Consider the following 22,121-nt stretch of genomic DNA (forward strand, 5'->3'; position numbering starts at 1 on the left):
CCCTTCGTGAAGTAGTCTAGCCTCTCTCTTAGCTCTGCGAGCCTCCTGCAGGGCCGGAATACACACGCCGAGATAAGAAAAATCTGTGACGTTCACTGCATGATCTCACAAAGAAATGTGTTGGTGACAGTCTTTGTATACAGCAGGCGTACACAGTTCAGACTTGTGTTTGTTTTAAATGCTTAAACACTTCTGTGCTTTCCCAATGAGAAAACTGTCATTCCGCCCCTCCGTCCGTCCGTCATGTAAGAAGATCGTTTTCAAGACAGAGCCCGCAGCAGCGAGTGATTTTAGCTTCGTGCTGTCTGTCCATTGAACGCGAACGAAGAGGCGAAAACACAGCGCTCACGGAGCTCTCAGCAAATGCAGCACACTGCCCGTTTCGCAGATCGCTTTCAAGATAAGGTCGTCGCGGCCATGCTATTGACCCTTTTCGCGGAGCAGTTTGTTCTAGAGAAACGAGATGGCGCTTTCAGAGGCGCGCCGCATGTCGCCTTTGCGACAGCGCACGAATACGAAACCATTACCGCCACAGAACAACTGTATTACCGCTTCCACCTTGCTTATGTGCGATCAGGCGTCCGAAATGCAACTGAGTTTTCGCTAACGCACCGTGCTCCAATCATGCCGGATTGCATTATCTGGATTGAAGACTTGTGCAGTAGTTGGCCGCAAAGATGGTGACTGGTATACTAAGGAATGGAATGAATCTGTGTAGCCAAGTACGCGGAATGTGGCTGAAATTGTCCGTACATGTTACCGGCACTTCCAAGATGTACGGCTTTCCTCGAGGATACAGAAATTTGCTCATCCGCCAGCGTTGTATCCTTAACGCTCCAACAAAGTAATTCTGCCCCGGACCGTCGACAAGGGTGAGTACTGCTCGTTAAAGAATGAGAAAGGGAGTAGCGTCAATTCCTGTCGTAGTTCGTTTCGCGCGCAGTATCTACACACATCTACTCCAACTGGCACGGCATCTTACGGCCACTCTATCGCCAAAGTGGCAATAAGTGAACGCGCGCATAACAATATATGCGCACCGTATATGCACAATAAACAGACTATACCGATAGCGCAATAATGGTCGAAGATGAATGTTTCGTGACGGTCCAGAAGAGTAAGAGAGTTACTAGCGAAAATACATATTTGATAGAAGATATTACAATGTACAAAATGGCTGCGTTTCAAGCCTTGCGCGCAGCAAGAACAAATATATCGGAATGGAGCACACCCGCGAGCGATTAGCCAGAAATTATCAGATACTGACCGTACCAAAGAAACAATTTGAGTCAGAAATGTGATAAGCTGCTGCCTCAAAATATTTGCCAAATAAAGAACGAAGAGGAAAACCCACTAATGCTGATTCTTATTCAAGAGCGGGAAATTTGGATAGCTTGGAATACATATCTAGCCTCGCTTTTAAACCATGCACCATGCATATACGCTGCTCGCACTGTTTAGACATAGCTTAATCAGCTCCGCGAGTCCTTTTACATGTTCTCTGATGCTGTGGCGGAAGCTTCGTGTCGTACACCCAGTCACCGTCCACGATATCTACCGAAACAGGTTTGAGAAGCCGCGCCGGCGTCATGCAGACACACTTTGTAAACGCGGGGGCAACGGAGGCAGTTGAGGGAAGCAATAGACGCGCGTCATCACGTGATCAAACATGGCAGCGCCCACGGGATCGCCGCGAAAAGAGTTAATGTGCGCGCCGCCGGTGAAGTACATTTCGTCACGGTTCATAATGGTCCGACGCGGATGGATAATGCGCTAAAGAGCGATAGCGGCTTATCGTAATCTGAATGTCCACAGCGCACCTTGCGCCGCCGGGCGCATCGCTCCGTGTCACCGCAGCGCTGTCTTTTGTATTGGCTGGATCAAGTTTAACGACATTCATAACGCCAGCGGACTGCGTGGAGATAAGTAAAACTCTTGCTTGGGATAGTTGGTTCATGCTTGAATGAGTAAAGGCAAGGCGCAAAAGATAAGGACTGAAGCAGGACACAAACGACAGGACCGATGCCGGTCCTGTCGTTTGTGTCCTCCTTCAGTCCTGTGCCGGTCCTGTCGTTTGTGTCCCTCTTCAGTCCTTGTCTTTTGCGCCTTGCCTTTACTCATTCAAGCGTGGAGATAAGCTATAACGGCACAATGCTTACGCTTACTTAAACAACTTCCCCAAGGAGTCTCTGTGTGCACTTTTTAAAGTTGCGCATCTGCCACAGCGTATCGCAACCACGAATGCCTGTACCTCGGGCATCCGCTTCTGTGCGATGATCCTCCTTCAACCTGGTGGGGCTACTTTGACGTTTGTAGTCGGCACGCACGTGTCTCCCCTCTCATTCCTCTAGAGTACGATAACACGCCTCTCATCTGCATACTGATCTGTCATCCATCTTTACACAGCCGCCACTGGTTACGTTTCCACCGATCTCTTACCACTTGAATACCCACGGAGAAAGCATCGAAAGGGCAAGCACCATGCACTGTCTTCTCTAACGCGTGCGACTCCACCGATTGCTCACTCGTCGCTTCGTGTGACGCGCTACGCCTCATTCGACTCGCTTGTCCACGCTCGTCTACATGCTCAGGTCATTGCTCAGGCTAATCAGTCGCCTTCTGATGCACTGCATGTCCGAGAGCTGGGAATGATACTGTTACGGGGATGTTGGAAGTATAACAGATTGTATTTACAATATATATACAAAATGAGTCTGAGTAGTTAAGATGGCTGGCTGACTACCAACAACACGCAGCAGCCAGCGTCCCGCGATCTTCTTCATCTCTCTTCTTCATCCTTCCGTAACAGGACCCCCGGGTAGTGAAGCGCCGTCTCGGCGCATGGTAGGCGTAGAATTCGGCGTAGAAGTCGTCCACGTTTCAGCCGCGAAACGTGGACGACGTCAACAGGCGTCGGACTTGAGGAAGCACCAAACTGTAGCAGCGCAATCTCGTAGTTTACGTCGTTAACTTGACGTAGGACTTTATGATGCCCTGTGTAGCGAGAGAAAAGCTTCTGAGAGAGGCCAACCCGACGACATGGAGACCAAAGGAGCACCCAAGCACCTGGCGCGAACTTAAAATCGCGAAGGCACCGGTCATAACGCTCTTTTAGTATATGCTGCGAGGCTAATAAACGAGATCGCGCGACTTGACGTGCGATGTGAGCGCGATCGATGACTTCACGAGCGTACTCAGCTTCAACATGTGGCACAGAAGGGAGGGAGGAAGGATGGTGTCAAACGGCAATGTGGAGTCGCGACCATACAAAAGATAAAATGGTTAATATCCTGTGGTGTCATGTCGGGACGAGTTATACGCGAACTAGCGTGAGCGTCCCAGTCGCGGTGACCATTGGAGACGTACATCGACAGCATCTCTGTGATTGTTCGGTTGAGACGTTCCGTAAGGCCGTTCGTTTGTAGGTGGTAGGCGATGGACAGCTTGTGCTCAGTGGCACAAGAGCGGAGGAGGTCGTCGACAACTCGAGACAAGAACGAGCGGCCGCGGCCTGTAAGTAATAGTCGAAGTGCACCGTGGTGGAGAATGACGTCGTGGATGAGGAAATCGGCGACGTCTGTTGCGCAGCTAGTCGGCAACGCCTTTGTTATCACGTAGCGTGTCGCGCAATCATTAGCGAGGGGGGTCCACTTATTTCCTCTACTTATCCACTTATTTCGTCGTCGGAAAAGGGCCAAGCAGGTCAAGACCTACGCGAGAGAACGGTTCAGAGGGAACTTCACTTGGATGGAGTCGTCCGACAGGTGGCAGGGGAGGATTCTGCCGGTGCTGACACAATTCGCAAATTGCGACATAACGACACACGGAGCGGTAGAGATCCGGCCAGAAGAACTGGTGTCGTACGCGGTAGTGTGTACGCAAAACGCCAAGGTGTCCCGCAGTCGGTGCATCGAGAGATTGTTCGAGAGCGACGGATTGCAGATGACGAGGAAGGACAAGGAGCAGCTCAAGACCGTCAGGGTTGATTTTGCGGCAGTAGAGGATGCCGTCGCGCAGAACGAACATGCGTTACGTGGTGTCAGTGCTGCCAGATTGCACTCTGGTGATGATGGACTGTAAGGATTCGTCGCGTTATTGTTCAGCGCGCATGTCGGTCATGTCAGTAAAAGCCATCATGTAGGTCGCCGGATCGTGCGCTGAAGGGTAAGGGGGACCCACGGTGGGACGAGAGACGCAGTGAACGTCCTTGTGCAGACGTCCAGACTTATAGTTAACTACAAACGAAAATTCTTGGAGCCGCAAAGCCCAGCGACCATGCCATCCTGTCGGGTCGCGGAGTGAAGACAGCCAGTAGAGTGCGTGGTGGTCTGTAACGAGCGAAAACGTGCAGTCGTACAAATATGGCCGGATCTTGGCGACAGCACAAACTAAAGCGAAGCGCTCCCGCTGGGTGATGGAGTAATTTCTCTCGGCAGGTGACAGCAGGCGGCTGGCGTAAGCTATCACGCACTTGGTACTATTCTGTTTTCGGGCGAGAACAGCGTCGATGCCATGGCCGCTTGCGTTAATGGGGAGTTTGCTCGATGCATATGGATCAGAGTGGGCAAGTATGGGAGGGGTGGTCAGAAACCTGATGAGAGCGGTGAACGCGTGAGCCTGCTCCGGGCCTCATGAAAATGGCGTGTTCTTGTTTAGAAGATCTGTCAAGGGCCGAGCAACGTCGACGAAGTTTTTGAAGAAACGGCGAAAGTAAGAACACAGGAGGACGAATCAGAGCACTTCAGAAGCAGAACGTGGCATCGGGAAACTGCGTACGGCGCGAACTTTTCCCGGATCTGGTTGGACACCGGATGCGTCAACGAGGTGTCCCAAGACGGTAATCTGACGGCGCCCGAATTGATACTTCGTGGAGTTCAGTTGGAGGCCGGCTTTTCGGAAGACTGCGAGAATAGCAGCGAGTCGGGTAACAGAGACAGCTGGTCCACTTCTAGCCTCGCAGAAGAGAGTCCATCATACGTTCAAAGGTCGCAGGAGCATTGCATAGGCCAAAGGGCATGTCTTTGAACTGATATAAGCCATCCGCCGTGATGGAGGCCGTCTTTTCGCGGTCCATTTCATCAACTGAAATCTGCCAGCAGCCGGATCGAAGATCGGTGGACGAGAAGTATATAGCTCCGTGCAAGCAGTCCAAGGCGTCATCGATGCGTGGGAGTGGGTAGACGTCTTTTCGCGTGATCTTGTTTAAGTGGTGATAATCGACGCAAAAACGCCAGGTACCATCTTCCTTTTTCACAAGGACGACAGGTGAAGCCCAAGGGCTGGCAGATGGTTCGATGACCCCTTTGCGGTGCAATTTGTCCATTCCTGATTGGACGACTCTACGTTCAGCATGCGATACACGATAGGGAAGCTGACGAATAGGATTCGTTTCTCCAGTGTTTATATGATGCTGAACAAGAGATGTTTGGCCCAAAGGCCTGTCGCCGAAATCAAAGACGTCACTATGATTCAAGCAGGAGACGTATGTCCGTGGCTGGTGCAGAGGTGAGGTCAAGTGCAATCATTTTCCCTAAGTCATCCGTTAAGGAACCAGAGCTGTGAGCTGCAATTGGGGCTAATAAACCAGTCTTGGCATTCAGACTCGCAATGTAAAATTGTGAACCACTAGAAACACTGTCCAAGAACATGCCGGCCGGAATCACTTGAGGGCACAGGCTGAAATTCAGAAGCGGTAGAACGACGTCGTTATTAGTAACCGTGACCAGCGTATGCGGAACAGCAATGTTCCGGTTCAAAAGCAAGTCGATGATTGGGCGAAGCACATATTCACCGTCAGGAACCTGTGGCTCGGTGGTCAAAAGTGACGTAAGTAACTTCCTCGGGTGACAGACGCACATCGTGAAGCGAGCACAAGTGTGGTGGGGCGGTGCTCGGAGCATCGGCGAGTTGAGGCAGTTCTAACTGAAGGGCGGTCCCGCCGTCGATGAGAGCAGAATGAATAAATAAGACTAATCGAAAGAGAACAGAAGTAGGGCGACTGGCTATACTTAAACGAGCAGTACACACTCCAAGAACAACCAGCACGCCGCCGTCGGCCGCACGAAGCACTCGGGCAGCTGCTGGGGTGAGGACCATTTCTAAACGTCTACGTACTCTAGCACTCATCACAGAAACGTGGGCTCCAGTGTGGGCGAGTGCTTGGACAGGTAGGCCATCTATTTTAGCGCCAATTACCTTCTTGTGGGCACAGTCAGAGGATTTGCTGCAGTAGTCGACTACGCAGCACCAGCTCCGAGGGTGCGGCCTAAAACACAGGGGACGAAAGGCGACGTGACTGCGGCGAACGGGAAGATGGGCGATATGTTTGCGGCGAGCGAGACTAGTGTCCGCACGGCGATGGTGAGCGAATGTACCACGTGTTGCTAGCAGAGTTGTCGGCGATGTTAGACTGGGCGGTGGGTGAAACATTGCGGGCATTTCCAATAAAACGGTTTAGGTTGTTCGGCGTGCGAGGTGTTGAGGGCCACGAGTTGCGACAGTATCGGGCGACGTGACCAATGCGGTGACAGGAGAAACATATAGGCTGGTCGTCCGTAGTTCTCCACTCAGTCGGGTTGCGATAACGGGGAGAGAAGCGTCGACGTGGAGCGAAAATAGTAGAAGGGCGTTTTTTAGCTCTGGGATTGGCGACAGCAGAGCGAGAATGTAAACCAATGTTTTCAAGTTCCTGGCGAACGATGGCTTATACGAGGGGAACTCAAAACGTGGTAGCACCAGGCCTACGCGAACAGAAAGCTGTGGACGCCATCGCATCCATTTCACGTCTAACGATTCGCACCACGTCCTCTGATGGCGACGCATGCTGCTGTGCGGGTTGATCTTCACACGTCGACGCTGCGGAAGTGTTGGGAAGTCTGGCGAATGGTTGCAAGACGCGTCGGCTTTTGGCCTGCTCGAATTGTCGGCAATCTTTAATGTTTGCATCAACTGTAGAGCAGCTCTTGCACATGAGGAGATTGAATTCGTCCTCAGCAATGCCCTTAAGCACGTGCCTGACCTTCTCACCTTCTGTCAAGTCGTGTTCGGCCGTACGACAAAGTGTCAGCAAGTCCTGGATTTGCGAGACATAGGACTCCATGGGGGATTGGGCACGGGAGGCCAGTTCCTGCTTTGCGGCAATATTACGGCCGGCTGGTTTGCGAAACAACGCTGTCAATTTCTCTTTGCATTTGTACCAACTGGTTAGCTCCTCTTCGTGGTTTTCGTACTAAACCTTTGCCGTGTCTCTTAGGTAGAGCAACAGTTTAGCTAGCATAAGCGTAGGGTCCCATCTGTTGATTCCACTCACGCGTTCGTACATAGCCACCCACTCTTCAACGTCGGCGCCATCGGTCCCGCTGAAAGTTCCAGGATCCTTGGGTTGCACAACGACAACCGAAGGTGACAGCGACAGAGCATGCGACGGTGACGTAGGATGCGGCAACGATATTGATCCCGATTGCTCACCGTCATTCATGGTTGGGACGGTGATGCGACGTCCACTGCGGAGCTCCGTTTCCAGCTGTGGTAACCCGCACCTCTCACCAATATGTTACGGGGAAGTTGGAAGTACAGAAGATTGTATTTACAATATATGTACAAACCGAATCTTAGTAATTAAGATGGCTGACTACCAATCACATGCAGCAGCCAGCGTCCCGCGATCTTCTTCTTCTTCTCTCTTCTTTCATCCTTGCGTAACAATACGTTTCCACCTTTCTGTTGCGCATTTGGCCCATGTAACGACATCTAATCAGCCGCCGTCATAAAGAAGCTTATTGAGTTGCAATGACTTTACGTTACAAATCAACATCTGTGATGTGGCAGACGCATTGGTGAAGTGCTGCGAGCATCGTTTTGAAATACTAAAGCGCCACACAGACGACACAAGAAGAGACGGACGAACGCTTACTAACTGTTAGTAAGGTGTTAGTAAGCGCTCCTCGGTGTCTCTTCTTGTGTCATCTGTTTGGCGCTATAGTACTTCAGTAAGATGCGCCAACTAGCCCAACAATAAGTTCTTCTCGAACATCATTTTATTTGATGCTTTGATCCTTTTGTGTGAACTCCATGGTCGGAGGTCATGTTCTTGCGTATAGGGGAAGAGGGATGCCCTTGCGTCATTTCACACTGCACTAAACTAAGCACAGCCGGCGGCATGCATACTCACGAGGCTATCTTTATTTTGGTCAAGAGGCGGTCTTGCGACTCTTGCGTGGAGCCGAGCTTCACCACCTTGAGCACGCTGTCGCCCGTGTAAGTGTGGACGCGGAAGACCTCCGAGTTCTCTCCCTCGGCAATTTTCTCGAACTTGTCGTGCTCTCGTGAAACACTTGAGGAGTGAGAGAGAAAGGAAGTGGCCAACGTGTAAGACACAATGGAGGAAAAAACAATTTCAGTTCACCATTCCTCACTGTGCCGTCAATTCCAACATCGAAGCGTTTTTTCTTATTATTTTCAGAGAGGAGGCTTTACCATTATAAGAAAATTCTCCTTACCCCCTCCCGACATTCCGAAAGTTGGTGTTCCAAGTAAGCTAACCAAATGAACTAGCTGGTAACCTGCAAACGAGGAAACTAACAGCTGTCATAGAAAGGAAGAGGAATGCATCGATAACTATAAGCACTGGAACAATGATGAAGAATAAAGTAGGCTTTGCCCGAACGACGAAATATCGATTGCGATAGCAAATTAGTAGACAGCTGTACGAAGTATTGATAGTAGCCTTATCGGCCGTTAATTAAAGTAACAAGCATGCTGTCGTACCCGCACAGGGAAGCATGACCATATGTCACTCGATGAGCACGACGGACGCTCGCTGTCAAGATGCTAGCGCGAGGACGAGCGGCCACAGCAGCGAGCGAATTGACCTTCGTTCTGCCTACGGTTTCAACGCGAACTAAGCGGCGAGAACACAGCACGCCCAAAACTATATGAGCCCTCGGCGACCCTAGGCATGTACTCATCCCAGATCACTTTCAAGTTAGGGTCCGCGTGGCCGTCGGCGTAGTGACCGCTCCCCTACCCTCCTCTTCCCCCCGGTTCCTTGTACGCGAGGGAAGACGGCGCTCTCCCTGCCCGCTTTCCTCTCTTGCGCGCGAGATTGAGCCGCCATAGCAGACTCTCCCTCGCAAGCTTTCAGTGGAACAAGCACCGTACGGCGCGTGATAACGATGTTAACGCCTTTGAACTTTATAAAGAACCTCTCGGCGACGGCAGAAATGCGCCTGGAATGTACATATAATTGCTATCCGAATAACTATTTATGCGACAATCCGCAAATAAAGTGTTCAGTGAACGTCCGTTCGCAGGAGTTTGTCATCGGTGGCCTGCTTTCGCTAATGATGGGTCAAAAAACATGATTAACTGTAACCTGCTGTTACAAACATTGTGCGAACAGTCCACAATATAAATAAATATTGTGTATAAATATCGTGCAAGCAGTGTACAATCAGTATAAACAATATATATATATATATATATATATATATATATATATATGTATATATGTATATATATATATACGGTTTACCTGTACAGCTTCAATCTCGGTACATGGGCCCCTACAAAGTCGTAGAACAGACCTCCCTACTGAACTACCTCGTTGCACCTATTGACACACCTGCTGACCGACGCTGCCGCGCGACAGAAATCGTGGATATGCTTCCGGCCTCAAGCCATTCTCTCGGCGCTCTACGCTAGGGTAATTTCCCGTTGGTCTGACCATTTTCATCCATGGGGGCAATTAGTGTAAGCATTCATATTATGGACGTCATCTTGCTCATCTCTCCATATGCATCACTATCGCTTCGCAACTTCATTGTCGGCGCGCTAGCTCGTGCTTTTGAAATAACAGCGTCGAGTAAAACTGTTGCTTATCGATAAATACAGTGTATATATATATATATATATATATATATATATATATATATATATATATATATATATATATATATATATATATATATATATATAAACATGATGTTATTCATGAACACAGACACAGCTTTCTCTGTCCACGGTAATGATGTCGTTTAGCTGTAAGCGATTTTCTGTTTGCAATGGCCATCACTTTATTGTTTGGTAATTATTGCTAATAGCATTTGTTTTGATGCTCTCCGTGCTTTGCATTGGTCACAGGCACTGCTCGAATCAGCTAGGGTGCAATGTACTTTCTGTGGAGAATTGCTCAGCGTCAATTCTATAAGTGTCGTTGAATTTCACGCGTTTGTGAACTTTAAGATTGTAAGTGTTGAACATGTGTATACCTAAATTTCGTATTCGTCAAGCGTTACAATTTCTTTTACTTCACACGTTTCACAACACTCTGAGTGTCGCATTTTGCTGTCTAGACCTTATCACGTGTACGCGAATAGTTTAGCTCTTTAGTTAGTTTCTAGATTTCGCAATAATTATAAAACTGCATTTGTTGCAACGCTATATCTGCATAATATATTGAACAAATATGAGTGTCTAAATAACATTAGTGGAAATGAGTCAAGATGTTATTTCTTGAACATGGGGCAGTGATTTCTTTTTTAGTTTTTAATTTTTATTATGTTTCGTGGTATATCCTGTTTGCTCTTGTATTGTTATGTTGCTACAAAGTTACGTCAGGGTTGCATAAATTGCTGCGCTGTATGCTATTGCACTGTCACGTAAGTGTACGTGAAAACAAAATGTAATTGCACATTCCCACTTTTGTTAGCAATAAAATGAATACCGTATTGTTCGGTTTTATTGCAACAGGAATTACATGGACACTGCAAGCGCATTTCTGCCGTCGCCGTCGCCGTGAGGTTCCGTATTAAGTCTTTGCACCAAAACGTCGTCGCGCTGCGCCGCGCGCCGTATGCTGTATGTGCGAGCGAAAGAGTCATGGAATTTAGGCTCCGCGTATAAAGCACGTATTCCATGGGTTCTTGCCCTCCTCGGTCACCTAAGCATGGCAGTGGAAGGCGACTGAGAGCGTCTGCGTTAGCATTTAGCTGTCCTTGGCGGTACTCGAGGTCATAATGGTAAGCCGACAGTAGCAATGCCCATCGTTGAATTCTCGCTGCTGCCATGTGCGGTATCGGCCTCTCCGGGTGAAACAGTCCGGTCAGTGGTTTGTGATCCGTCACCAGAGTAAAATGCTTCGCCAACAAGTAATCTCTAAACTTAGTAACGCCGAACACCAAGGCCAGTGCTTCCTTCTCCAATTGCGAGTAATTCCGCTCAGCAGGTGTCAGTGCCCTCGAACGGAACGATATGGGATAGTCTGTGTTCCCAATTCGGTGTGACAGCACCGCGCCAACTCCAACTGGCGAGGCATCGCATTCAAGCCGCAACGGCTTTTCGGGGTCGTAGTGCACGAGTAGTTCCGCTGCCACCATAGCGCGCTTGGCTGCCTGGAAGGCTTTCTCGTGTTCGGCTTTCCATTGCCATCGAACTCCTTTAGCCAGCAGCCTGTAGAGTGGGACTAAGGTGGTTGCAAGGTTAGGCAAAAACTTGGCGTAATAAGTGAGCAATCCCAAAAAGGATTTTAGCTGGCTCACCGTCTCCGGTCTTGGTGCCTCGGTGATGGCTTCCATATTCTCAGGAGGGTGCAGGCCAGTTGCGTCGATCTTGTGGCCCAAAAACGAAACTTGCTTCTCGCGGAACCTGCATTTGTCACGGTTCAACTTGAGTCCATTGTCGCGCAGCCGCTCGAGGACTTGCCGGAGAGTTGAGTTGTCGTTCTGCTTTTCGGCTATAATGATGTCATCCAAGTACACCTTGACGCGCGGGAGGCCTTGCAGAACGGACTCGAGGCGGCGCTGGAACAAAGCCGGAGCCGATGCAATTCCGAACGCGAGGCGGTTGTATGCAAACAACCCTTTGTGTGTGTTCAACACGGCCATTTCTCGTGCCTCGTCGTCCAGTGGAAGTTGATTATACGCATGCCGCAAATCCAAAGTGGTGAACAACTCCCCCCCGTACAAAGATGCGAAGATGTCCTCAATTTTCGGTAACGGGTACTGTTCCAGATGTGTCGCCTGATTAACGGTTAGCTTGAAGTCGCCGCAAAGTCTAATATCACCGTTTCGCTTCACTACGGGCACGACGGGCGTAGCCCACTCGGAAACTCTCACTGGTGAAAGCACTCCCTCCTGTACTTGGCGGTCAATTTCGGCAGACACCTTTTCCCGAAGCGCGTACGGCACTGGTCGAGCCTTGAGAAAGCGTGGTACAGCGGCCTCCTTTTTGTGTAGTTTCACGGGCGGCCCCTTGCAACACCCCAACTTCTCCTCGAAAATTTCTGGAAATTTAGCCAAAAGTTTCGCTGTCTCTGCGTCGCAGTGAACCACATTCACGCTCTGTGGCGCGCATTCATCCAGTAGCGCTATGCCAGCACTCCGAAAGGCTTGGATGGTGTTCCGGCCGCACAACAGAGGCCCGTCGCAATCCACTACCACTAGCGAGCTGTCTACTTGCGTATTATCGCATTCGACTTTCATAGCCACTCGGCCAAGGACCGGTAGAGGCCCCAGGAAGCATGTCAGCCGCAGTGAAGTTTTCTCCAGTGTCGGCCACCATTCGCGATGGTTTTCGAATACCGTCCTTGGAATTACGCTGATAGTGGATCCTGTATCCACCAACATTCGCAGTTTTCGGCCTTCCCAGATGAAATCCCTTTCGAATGGCCGTGCGGACTCGTTACTACTGTAGCTGTGAGCCACCAAAGCGTAGAGCATTTCTTCTCCGCTTTCGTCACTGCCGTCTAGCTCTTTCACAGCGTACGTTCCTGAGGGGTTAGCGCGACCACTAGAGCACATCCTTGCCAGGTGTCCCTTCCTGCCGCACTTGTAGCACGTCGCTTTCTTGTGTCTGCACACTTCCGAAACATGATTCGAGCCACATCTCGGACATTGCGTAGCCTCGGTCATGGATCCATGCCCACGTCCGGACTTCTGCGGATTTATCCTGTGCTTCTGTATGAAGTTCGCAGCACCGTTGTCGTTGAACCTCCTCTCTTGCATAGCCCGAACATTTGTTTCTGCGGTTTCCGCTGCTAGAGCGAAAGCTTCGGCCTCCGCCAAGGTCAACTTCTTCTGGGACAACATGTGTCGTCGAGCTTGTTCATCACGGATTCCGCAGACAATCCGATCCCTCAACATGCGATCCAAAAACTTATCGAAATTGCAATCTTTTGCAAGACGTCTCAGGTCGGTTATGTAGTCCCGTACCTTTTCGCCTTCCGCTTGGTTCCGCATGAAAAAAGCATAGCTCGCTGCTATCTCGTTGACTTGGGGATCGAAGTGGTTGTCCAGGTGCTGTACGACGGCCTCATAGCTCAGGTGGTTCACCGATTCTGACTGGCACTGGCCCTGAAGTACGCGAACCACGTTGTCACTTAGTGCTGACACAAGAAGCGCACGCTGTTTCCCTGGATTTGTGATGCTGTGGCCCTCAAAAAAGGCTTCCAAACGGACCCGGTAAGTGTTCCAGCTACTGGTGGTGTCGTCGAACTCAGGTGGCCTGGCTGTCATCGTGCAGCCGGTCCTATCCCATCCTCGTCGCCACTGAAGTAATCGAACGTAGCCGGCGGGTAGTGGCAGATCAAAGAACGCTTTATTGCTTGGTGTTGCTAGTTTTATACGAAACAGAAAAGGGTCACATGACTGGACATGATAGCAAGAGTGCGACACGTGTAATCTGTCTTGCTCATGCTATACATCAGCACGCGGGCTTGATAACGTTACATCACGCGTGCTTGATAACACTACACGAGGGTGAGCCGGCGATCGCGGCTCAATCACGCGCACCGAAGAGAGATATATAGCGCCCAGTCTCCGTCACGCGCAAGGCTCCCGTGGGAGGGTAGGGAGGAGGGAGTGCATCCTCCGGGCGACCCCTGCGCCCGCGCGTGCCCGCTTCGGGCCGCGGGCCGCTGTATCTTTTGCCTTCTCATCAATAAAAGTTTTTCACCACCACCACCACCACCGCTGTATCTGGAAGGCCATCTGCGACAAGGACAAGGCCCGCCATGGGTAGGGAGGTGGGGGTGGGAAGGAGGGGTGGTGTCCTACTCGGGGCGGCGCTGTCGCACGCGTGCGCCCGCCAGGGCCTCTGAGTTGAAAGCCATCTGCGGCGTGTACAGAGACCGCCGGGCGCAAGGGACACTGACCATTGCGGCTCAATCTCGCGCGCCATAATGGAGCAAAGCGGGGAGGCAGCGCGGGAGGAAGGCGGGGTCCCTTCGACTCCGACAAGTGCTTATGGCGTTTTTCACTGGTCGATATGGAGCGGCCACCGAAATCGTCGAGCGAGCGTTCGGGTTTCACAAATCCGAATGGGCCAGCGGAGCGCAAGAACGCTCCGCGAGCGATCACACAGGAAGTCTGCGTACACGTCTCACAAACCGGTTCCAGAAACCATGCCCGACTTCCGCTCTGTACGCTTCCACGGCAACCAATGTCGCCGTTCCCCGTGCGTAATTTGACTGCGGCAGCCGCAGAGTCCACCATTTCCATGTCGCGCCCGCAATGATTGTGCATGGACAACGTAGATAGAAGGCTTCGTACAGCACCTCTCGTAACCGCTGTCGTCCACGCTCTCATCGCTAAAAGCGAGCTCTACCGCAGCGCCAAATGCCTACCGACCTCGTACTGATTTCGCTTGAAGACGGAAGTGACGCGACCTATTTCCACCCGAATCCGCGCCTCTGTGGCGGAGCAAATGAGAGCGATCCGGGCGAGTTGATCCGAAACGACCAGCGGAAAGCACAAACCCGCTCCAGATCGCCGAGTGAAATTTGGATTCGTTGCCACGGAGCAAGAAATCTTGCTCCGAAACGACCAGTGACAAACGCCGTTAGTTTGCACGGTCGCGCGCGGTCGTCCGCACCGTATATTGAAAGCAAGCTGGAAACGGCTCACACCTTTGTGCGCGCTGTGTTCGCGCCGCTCTTGTGTTGCAGCGATGGAGCCCACGAAGGTGACCTCGCTCACTGCTGCTGCCGCGCTTGCTCGCACCAGCGTTGCTCAGCGAGTGTGAGGTGTTTTTATATTTGCTTGTGCGCGCCGACACCATGCGTGTTAATCCAGTTAGTAAGCTAATGTTTCCAAGTTCATACCGATAAATCTCCGGTCCTTACTTCGTAAAGCTGTTTACTAACTTGCTATCACAATCGATGCTTCGCCTTTCGGGCGAAACTATGACATTTTCCTTTCTTTCTCTTCTTTACCTGCTCTATGTTTCGCTATTGGTAACGCATTTCCTCTGTTGTTTTCTGCTTGGTCATATATTGCCTAGTAAAGGAATCTGGGTCCCATCAATCGGTTGATTCCCTTTTCCCCCCCAAAAAATGCATTCAGTACGTTTTATGGAAAACAAACTGAATCGTAGTAAATTGAAATATATATGTATTTAATTTCTTTATAAGGATGATCTCCTGACAGTGTTAAGTGGGATACCTGTCTGCATTATTCCTCTGCAAATAATAACCTTATGAAGCCAAGAAAGGCACTTGAGTTGTTATAGTTAGTTTTATTTGAAGTGTAGGAATGATAAATTAAAGTGAAATCAGAGTGGATGAAAAAAAAAAAGATTGTCGAAGGTAGGAGCCAAACCCGCAACCTGAACATTACGCGAAGCAAATATTGATCGTCGCAGCACAGTACAAAAATATATTGTTACAGGAAAAAGTACTTGGCTTCAAATAAAGGTATGTCAATGAAGGCAAAAGACATGGAAGATGAAGAGTTAGTTTAGAAGCAATGGCCTATGGAACAAATAAGTGCTTTGCTCTTATGAAGTTCCCGCTACAATTTGTAAGAATATGCGATAAAATGTTACCGAGACCGCGTACATGCGGTTGAAGAGCTGGTCAAACGTCGCACATGTCTGCTGACCGCACGCTGCGAGTAGGTTTGCGAACACTTCGTCTATGTTCGCGGACAGGTGTTCAGAGCTCTGTGGGCAAAAAAAGCGTTTACAGGGCATGTTGAATGAGCGAAACAAACAAACACGCAAGCAAGCAAGAAAACAAGCAAAAAAAAAAGATAGATAGATAGATAGATAGATAGATAGATAGATAGATAGATAGATAGATAGATAGATAAATGGCTGGTAGATTCAGAAAAAGTGGATGAATCCGGAATCACTTTCTTGTGATAGACAAAAAGCAGGGGAACAAAGTGCGCATGAAAAACAACTGACCGCACGCGTAATGAGAACCTTCGTCTTCGCATTACGCTTGCATGCGCGTATTACTGTGGTTCAAGAAATACAGCTTGACGCCGTGAGTCGGGGGTTAAAAGCCGACGACTCTTGTACTCCCTAATGCGAAATTTCAGCTCAGCTCTACATGTGTTTTCATGTCGCGATATAATGGGACATCGCACCGATCACCGAGCCAACCGGCGCACGTTGCAATATATAGACAGGCCACACAGTTACCGCTTCCCGGCAACTGCAGCTGATGCAACCGTAATCTTCAACGGGAAGCGCTTGCGGCGAACGCTATGCGCGAATACGACCTTTCTGGCTGTAGTTTTTCCCCGCACAGCCGGTGCCGTCGCATCTGAGGGTGCGTAAGGCCCCTAGATAAATAAGGATGGGCGGACATGAGCGGCTTATGGTGGTATTTCAAGGTGGCTTCCACTGCTGTCGTCTTCGTGCTTCCACTCAACACCTTCTACTGGTCTAGAAGGTCTTGTTCGGCTTTACCTTCCTCCTCCGCTTTCTTCCTCGCTCCCCTGGCTTCGCTCTCGCCGTATTTTCATCTTTCGCTGCGCTCGTTCGCTCGGCTACGCCGCCGAGGCACGCCGACGCTCAACGCTGCGCTCGAAAATGTTGCAAATATTGCCTTGAAGACCTACCAGCGGATCGTTGTCTTCCAGGAAGTCCGTGCCAGCCGGTTCGCCGGCTGATAGCCGACTTGGGACAGCGGGAGCTCTCGCACGGTGCGCCCGCATGCGGGAGAGCCGTCGCCATGGCTTCAGGGCGCACACCAAAACACAGAGTCCCAGGAAGCTGGCGACGAGCACGCTTTGATAAGAACTGCTGGGGATGTGTATCTGTCGAACAAAACAAAATAGCTCTATTTTGCAGTCGTATTTCCACACTGTCTTATGTAAAGCTGCAAAGAGGAGACACAAGGTACAGGTCCACACACGACATGAAGTGCGACGTGAACTTCGCTATCAACAACCATATACCGCGAGTAGCCAACAGGATCGAACAGTTTTCAGCGTGTTCGAGCAATCGGACCAGCCACCTTTCGGATGCGTTCGCACGTCATATCGGATGCTGCGTTGTGCCATGTATGTCGTGCTTTAAAGGGACCGTAAAGAGAAGCACTAATTTGAGCTGCATTTGTGTATCACGCTTATACGATAAGAATGAAGTTATTCAAACCGCGAAAGAGAAACCACGGTAAGACAGGAATGACGCAACAAGGAATAAATGCTGGCTCTCCCGTGACCTAGAGTGGATGTAAGCATCAAATGGCTACCGGCAAAGCAGATTGGTTGGAGAAGATACTAGCCACAATATTAAAACGGGTGTGCATGTTGGCAACGGCATACCCCACCACCCCGTACCACGCCATACATTGGTCCATATGGACGCAATAGTTTCCTGTCGCAGACAGAACCTGATTGCAAGACTCGTCTCGGTCAAACAACCCTCCACGGTGTGCCGGACGCCACCGGCTTGGACGCGGCCGGACGAGCCGTACGCGCCGGGGACCTCGAGACCCATGACGATGAAAAGGGCATATACAACTCTTTCTCAGCGCCAACAGACGAGAGTCAGGCGCATAGTGCTCTCTATCTGCCTTTTGGACGTCGCTATTCGAAATGACAAACAAAACTTCAGCGTACTGGAAGTTACAGCTTGAGGGATATTGTGAAGATACATTTGGAAGATCTCGGAAGGAATAGCTTTGTTAACTTCTTTGGGGGGGGGGGGGGGGGGATAACTAGTGTATGTAAGGCGGCCTTCATGGTTTGCCCCTTTCATGTCGTTTTGCTCTCACAACTTGACCGGATGTTCTCGTTTCAGTGCCCGGTTAAAGGCTCCTGCTTTTGGCTCAATGTCTTTTCAAGGTCGCCGAAAACGGGAGCTGAAAGCATTTCATGATTAAAGTAGCTTAAAGCGGGAGGTGACGCCACCTTGTATTTTCCGTATGGAAGCACGCCGTATGGCTTCAAGGATTTCGAGGGCGTCTGCTGGAGCTCAGTTACTGTGTAATCGGTATGGATGCTTAGAGTTTGATACAATAATTACTAAAAGAAACTCTGGCGGTAGTCTCTATAGGAGCGGCACATGGGAGCCGTTGTGCCAGCATGGAAATTATGGCGAAATACATGGATTTGCCTAAACTTCGTCATTCTGGCTTCAAACGGCTCTGTGACTATGTAAACTCGTCATTTTCACCAATGTACTCCGTAATGAATATTGAAATAAACATTACTAAAATTGCCCGACGGCAGGTTTCGAATACAGGACCTCTAGCACACAGGCCTGATATTGAAACGATTAGGCCATGGACCCATGTATCTATAGGCGATGCGAAGCGCGCTTATGAAATTATGTCGGGCAAGCCAGTGGCTTGAGACGCTTGGCGCGTTTCGATTTGGCCACCTCGACAAGCTCAATAGTTGCAGTTAGTAGTGATTGTGCAGGTTCGCAGCGTCTTCTGCACTTTCAAGGGCATGGTTTGCTCTGAAATTTAGGACAATGAATGCACATAAATGGCAATATACAAGGCCACAAGAACGTCCGAATTCACAAGCACGAAGATCAGACAAATCCAAGTACTTCGCTCTTTACCATGGTGGGTCAGCGAATGCAGCGCCAGAGTACCCTCTAGTATGTTGTCGGAAACACTATGTATAGATGTACAGCGTTCTGTTGCAAGGTAGCCTAAAGTCGATAAGCTCAAATCCGATGAAATCTGACATCACAATGACGTAGAGGCGCTGAGGTGCTTGCGAGAAAAAAATGGGACTGATTTTCATTCTCTAGGCTCATTAATTAATGGATATTACCTCAAGCTATAAAGAAAATAGAGTTATGAAAGAACACATAGCAGTGTAAATTGATTTAGTATCTTTCTTTACTGTCCATTTAAAGGCTACACTCGTGCAGTTGCTATTAGTTAATGGAAACGTGCACGTTGTTTCCTACTCATTGGTGCCATTGTTGGTCCACTATCGTTTTCGAGTAGAATGCTGTCGAGAATCCAGCTGCGAACATAATTGATTCGCAAAGAGGTATATTCGGCCAAAATGAGACCACGCTACTAGCCTCGTGGTTGCGAAAACGCCCTATTCTTAGTGGGAATATGCTTACGTGGGGCTTCGTTCGTCCAGGACTGTTTATACCATAACGCCTCGACTTCTCGTAGGGCGGTCGTTAAAGTACCTAAACTACCTAAACTAACGACGAGTTTGAGCGAGCGGTGAACGAAATGGCATTATTGGCATTCAGAAGGACGGACGTAGCAGAAGAGATTCTGCGGAGAGATTTACAGAAGTCAAAGTTAAAAAATGAAAAGAACCATAGAAAGAAACCGTACATGGTGGGCAATAGACGAGTCAATTTTATCTGAAAACGAAAGCTTTCTTCTCGTTCTTGCGTATGCTTGATTCGCCTTACCTGACTTATGACTTCCATGGCCGTTCCCGCACCGTCAGCTGTGCTTTCAATGAGGTAGTGGCGGCAATATCCAAGCAGCAGCCTGGTTCTCTTCACCACAGTGTGGGTGACCCGCTTGAGCAGGAGTAAGACCGCTGCGGCAGCCACCGCGAGGGTGAGAAGCATGGCTGTCGAAGTGAACAGTCTGTGCTGGCTTGGTTTGGTTTGGTTTGGTTGGGAGCCTGTAGATATAGCACAACCCACTACGGGGGATTGGCCATGAATCGGGCGGCAGTGGGTTCAAAAAGAATAAATGCCTAAAAAGGATTTTTTTTTTTACGGAGAAGGTGATATTAAATTAATTCTAATCATTAATAATAATTTTCATGCTGTAGTTTCTTAAAATTAGAAGTTAATATCTTTTTTTTTTTTGGTTTCTTGTTTTGGAAAATAATACAGTAAACACTTCTTCTTTTCCTTCTTCTTCTTCCTTGTGCTGCCGCCTTCTGTTCCAAATCAGCGCAGTTTCTGCCCTCTACCAAGTGCGCGTGGTCTCGTGCTCCGGGGCGGGTCTTTGTCGCATGCTTCACGATTATGCGATGGCCGATCAACGCAACGCCGCGGTCGTCTTCGACGAATTGCGTTGGACCAAGATGAGCTTGGCGGTCGCCACTCGGACGCTTGCGCACGCTGCCACTGGAAGGGGTGGACGTCACCAATCGGCGATGACGCCTTCCTGTTGGGCCCCCCTTCTGTCCTTTGCTTACTCTTCTTTTACAGCCAAGCTGTTTATGCGGACCATGTGCCGTTGTTGTCGGAGTTCGCTAAAGCTATCATCATCGGCAATAGCTCGAGCGTCGTCGTCCTCTTCCACAGCGCTACCGCACAGACGAGCTCGTGCCACTGCTTCCGCGTTCGTTGTCGTCTTCTGCAGCTGGCTGAGCTGCCGCTCGTCATTCTAGCGTAGAATGTCAATTCTCTTCTGCCGTCGTAACGGGGAGGCCGCGTTTACGGCCGTATGAGCCATTGCTTAAGGACGTATTAACTATGCGCACTGATTTAACTTTCAAGCAGTCTAATGTTGAAGAATCGCAAGCGACAATGCCGGGCGGATGTTGCTAACCACGCCACCGAACAAGCTCGAGACATCCTTTCTTGTTTTCGTGTAATTGTTGTAATACCTCTTGGTTGTAGTTTTACATTTTTATCTATTTTTCTTTCTCTGTGCACCAGTACTCAGAACTCATTGCTGTTCCCGGGCATGTTAGATTATTGATTGATTCATTGATTGAGTGGATTGGATTGTTTGATTATGGGCCGGTTCTGCATCGCGCTTCGTTGTTCCGTGATAACGTCCGAAGTTCCAACTTTCTTCATCTTTGCACACAATTAAGCGCGTCACTCTTTCTCTAAGGTTGTTTCGTCTTCGTTTCCTATTAGTGTTATTTCCGAGACATGGATGTGCATTGAAATTACCTCTTCACAATTTTTCCCACCGTACCACAACATATTCCATAGTGACCGGGACGTCAGTGGGCTTAAGCAAACAATTGACGGCATACTGATAGCTTTTGACAGTTCACTGAGATGTGTTCAGCGCAAAGTGTGCGTGAGTCGATTTGGCTACATATTAGCCTAGCGCATTATGAAAAATCGTTAATTGGATCTTTATGTGTACCACCGAATATTTCGCCTGTCTTGTTTTATGTGGTTACCTCTTCTATTTAAAACCTAATATCTTCCCGTGGGAACCACAGGGTGCTGGCGCGCTCGCCTCCCCGTCCTCTCTCCCTCGGTAAACGCGGGCTTTTACTCGACAAACGGGTTTGGTGGCAGCTCCCGCCGGTCAACCAGCTCGAGCCCGCACCTTTTTTGCAGATGTTGGCCTTTCGAGGCGCATAGCCGACTTTAGTGTGCGCTCAGACTGAGCAGGTTTTTATTCACCGTCACAGGGAACATTTTCGAAAACAAAAAAACAACGTCGACCTTTATTCGAACAAATACGGCTGTCTTGAAGGACTCTTCAGCAGACTAAACTTGGCGTCGTTTCTTGGTGTCCTTTACAGTTGTTGTAGACGACGAATCCGTTTCAGTGTACGTTTGACGCTTACCCTTGCGGCCGCAATAACCTTTTTTGGTCACATTACGAGTACGTCAAGCTAAACCTAGCATGTTACGGCTGGCTCTCACCAGGCGCAGTGGACGCATTGGACGAGTCCGTCGGCCGCATCGTCGAGGCCCTGCACAGACGTTGCATGCTCGGCAACAGCGTCATCGTGTTCACCAGCGACAACGGGGCCAAGCCGTGGGGAACGTTCTCGAACACTGGCTCCAACTGGCCGCTGCGGGGTGTCAAGGGCATGCTGTGGGAAGGCGGAATCCATGTGCCGGCGCTGGTGTGCTCCAGCCTGGTTCCCGCATGGTCATTCCCCGATCCGTGCGCTTGGTCGACTGGCTGCCCACTCTGTTCTCGGCTGCCGGTGAGTGTCGACTCCTGAGGGCACCGCTAAAGA

The 22,121-nt window shown here is 49.8% G+C and overlaps 2 protein-coding genes across 3 annotated transcripts in view; one reads left to right on the top strand and one right to left on the bottom strand.

Annotated features, from left to right (window-relative positions):
* The window catches only part of LOC126521410 (uncharacterized), a 93,741-nt gene extending 73,382 nt beyond the window's left edge, over positions 1-20,359 (bottom strand). The window contains exons 1-2 of the mRNA XM_072288618.1: positions 19,630-20,359; positions 16,845-17,042 (exon numbers count right to left, since the gene is read on the bottom strand). Of these exons, the coding sequence (XP_072144719.1) occupies positions 16,845-17,042; positions 19,630-19,794 (363 nt within the window). The 5' untranslated portion in view covers positions 19,795-20,359. The remainder of the gene's footprint in view (positions 1-16,844; positions 17,043-19,629) is intronic.
* Positions 20,360-22,000: 1,641 nt separating this feature from the next.
* The window catches only part of LOC129382272 (arylsulfatase I-like), a 209,086-nt gene continuing 208,965 nt past the window's right edge, over positions 22,001-22,121 (top strand). For both annotated transcript variants that reach the window (XR_008610373.1, XM_072288654.1), the window contains exon 1: positions 22,001-22,088. The gene's annotated coding sequence lies outside the window, so the exon portion shown is untranslated. The remainder of the gene's footprint in view (positions 22,089-22,121) is intronic.

This window comes from Dermacentor andersoni, chromosome 6, assembly GCF_023375885.2.
Source record: "Dermacentor andersoni chromosome 6, qqDerAnde1_hic_scaffold, whole genome shotgun sequence".
Classification (NCBI taxonomy): Eukaryota; Metazoa; Arthropoda; class Arachnida; order Ixodida; family Ixodidae; genus Dermacentor; species Dermacentor andersoni.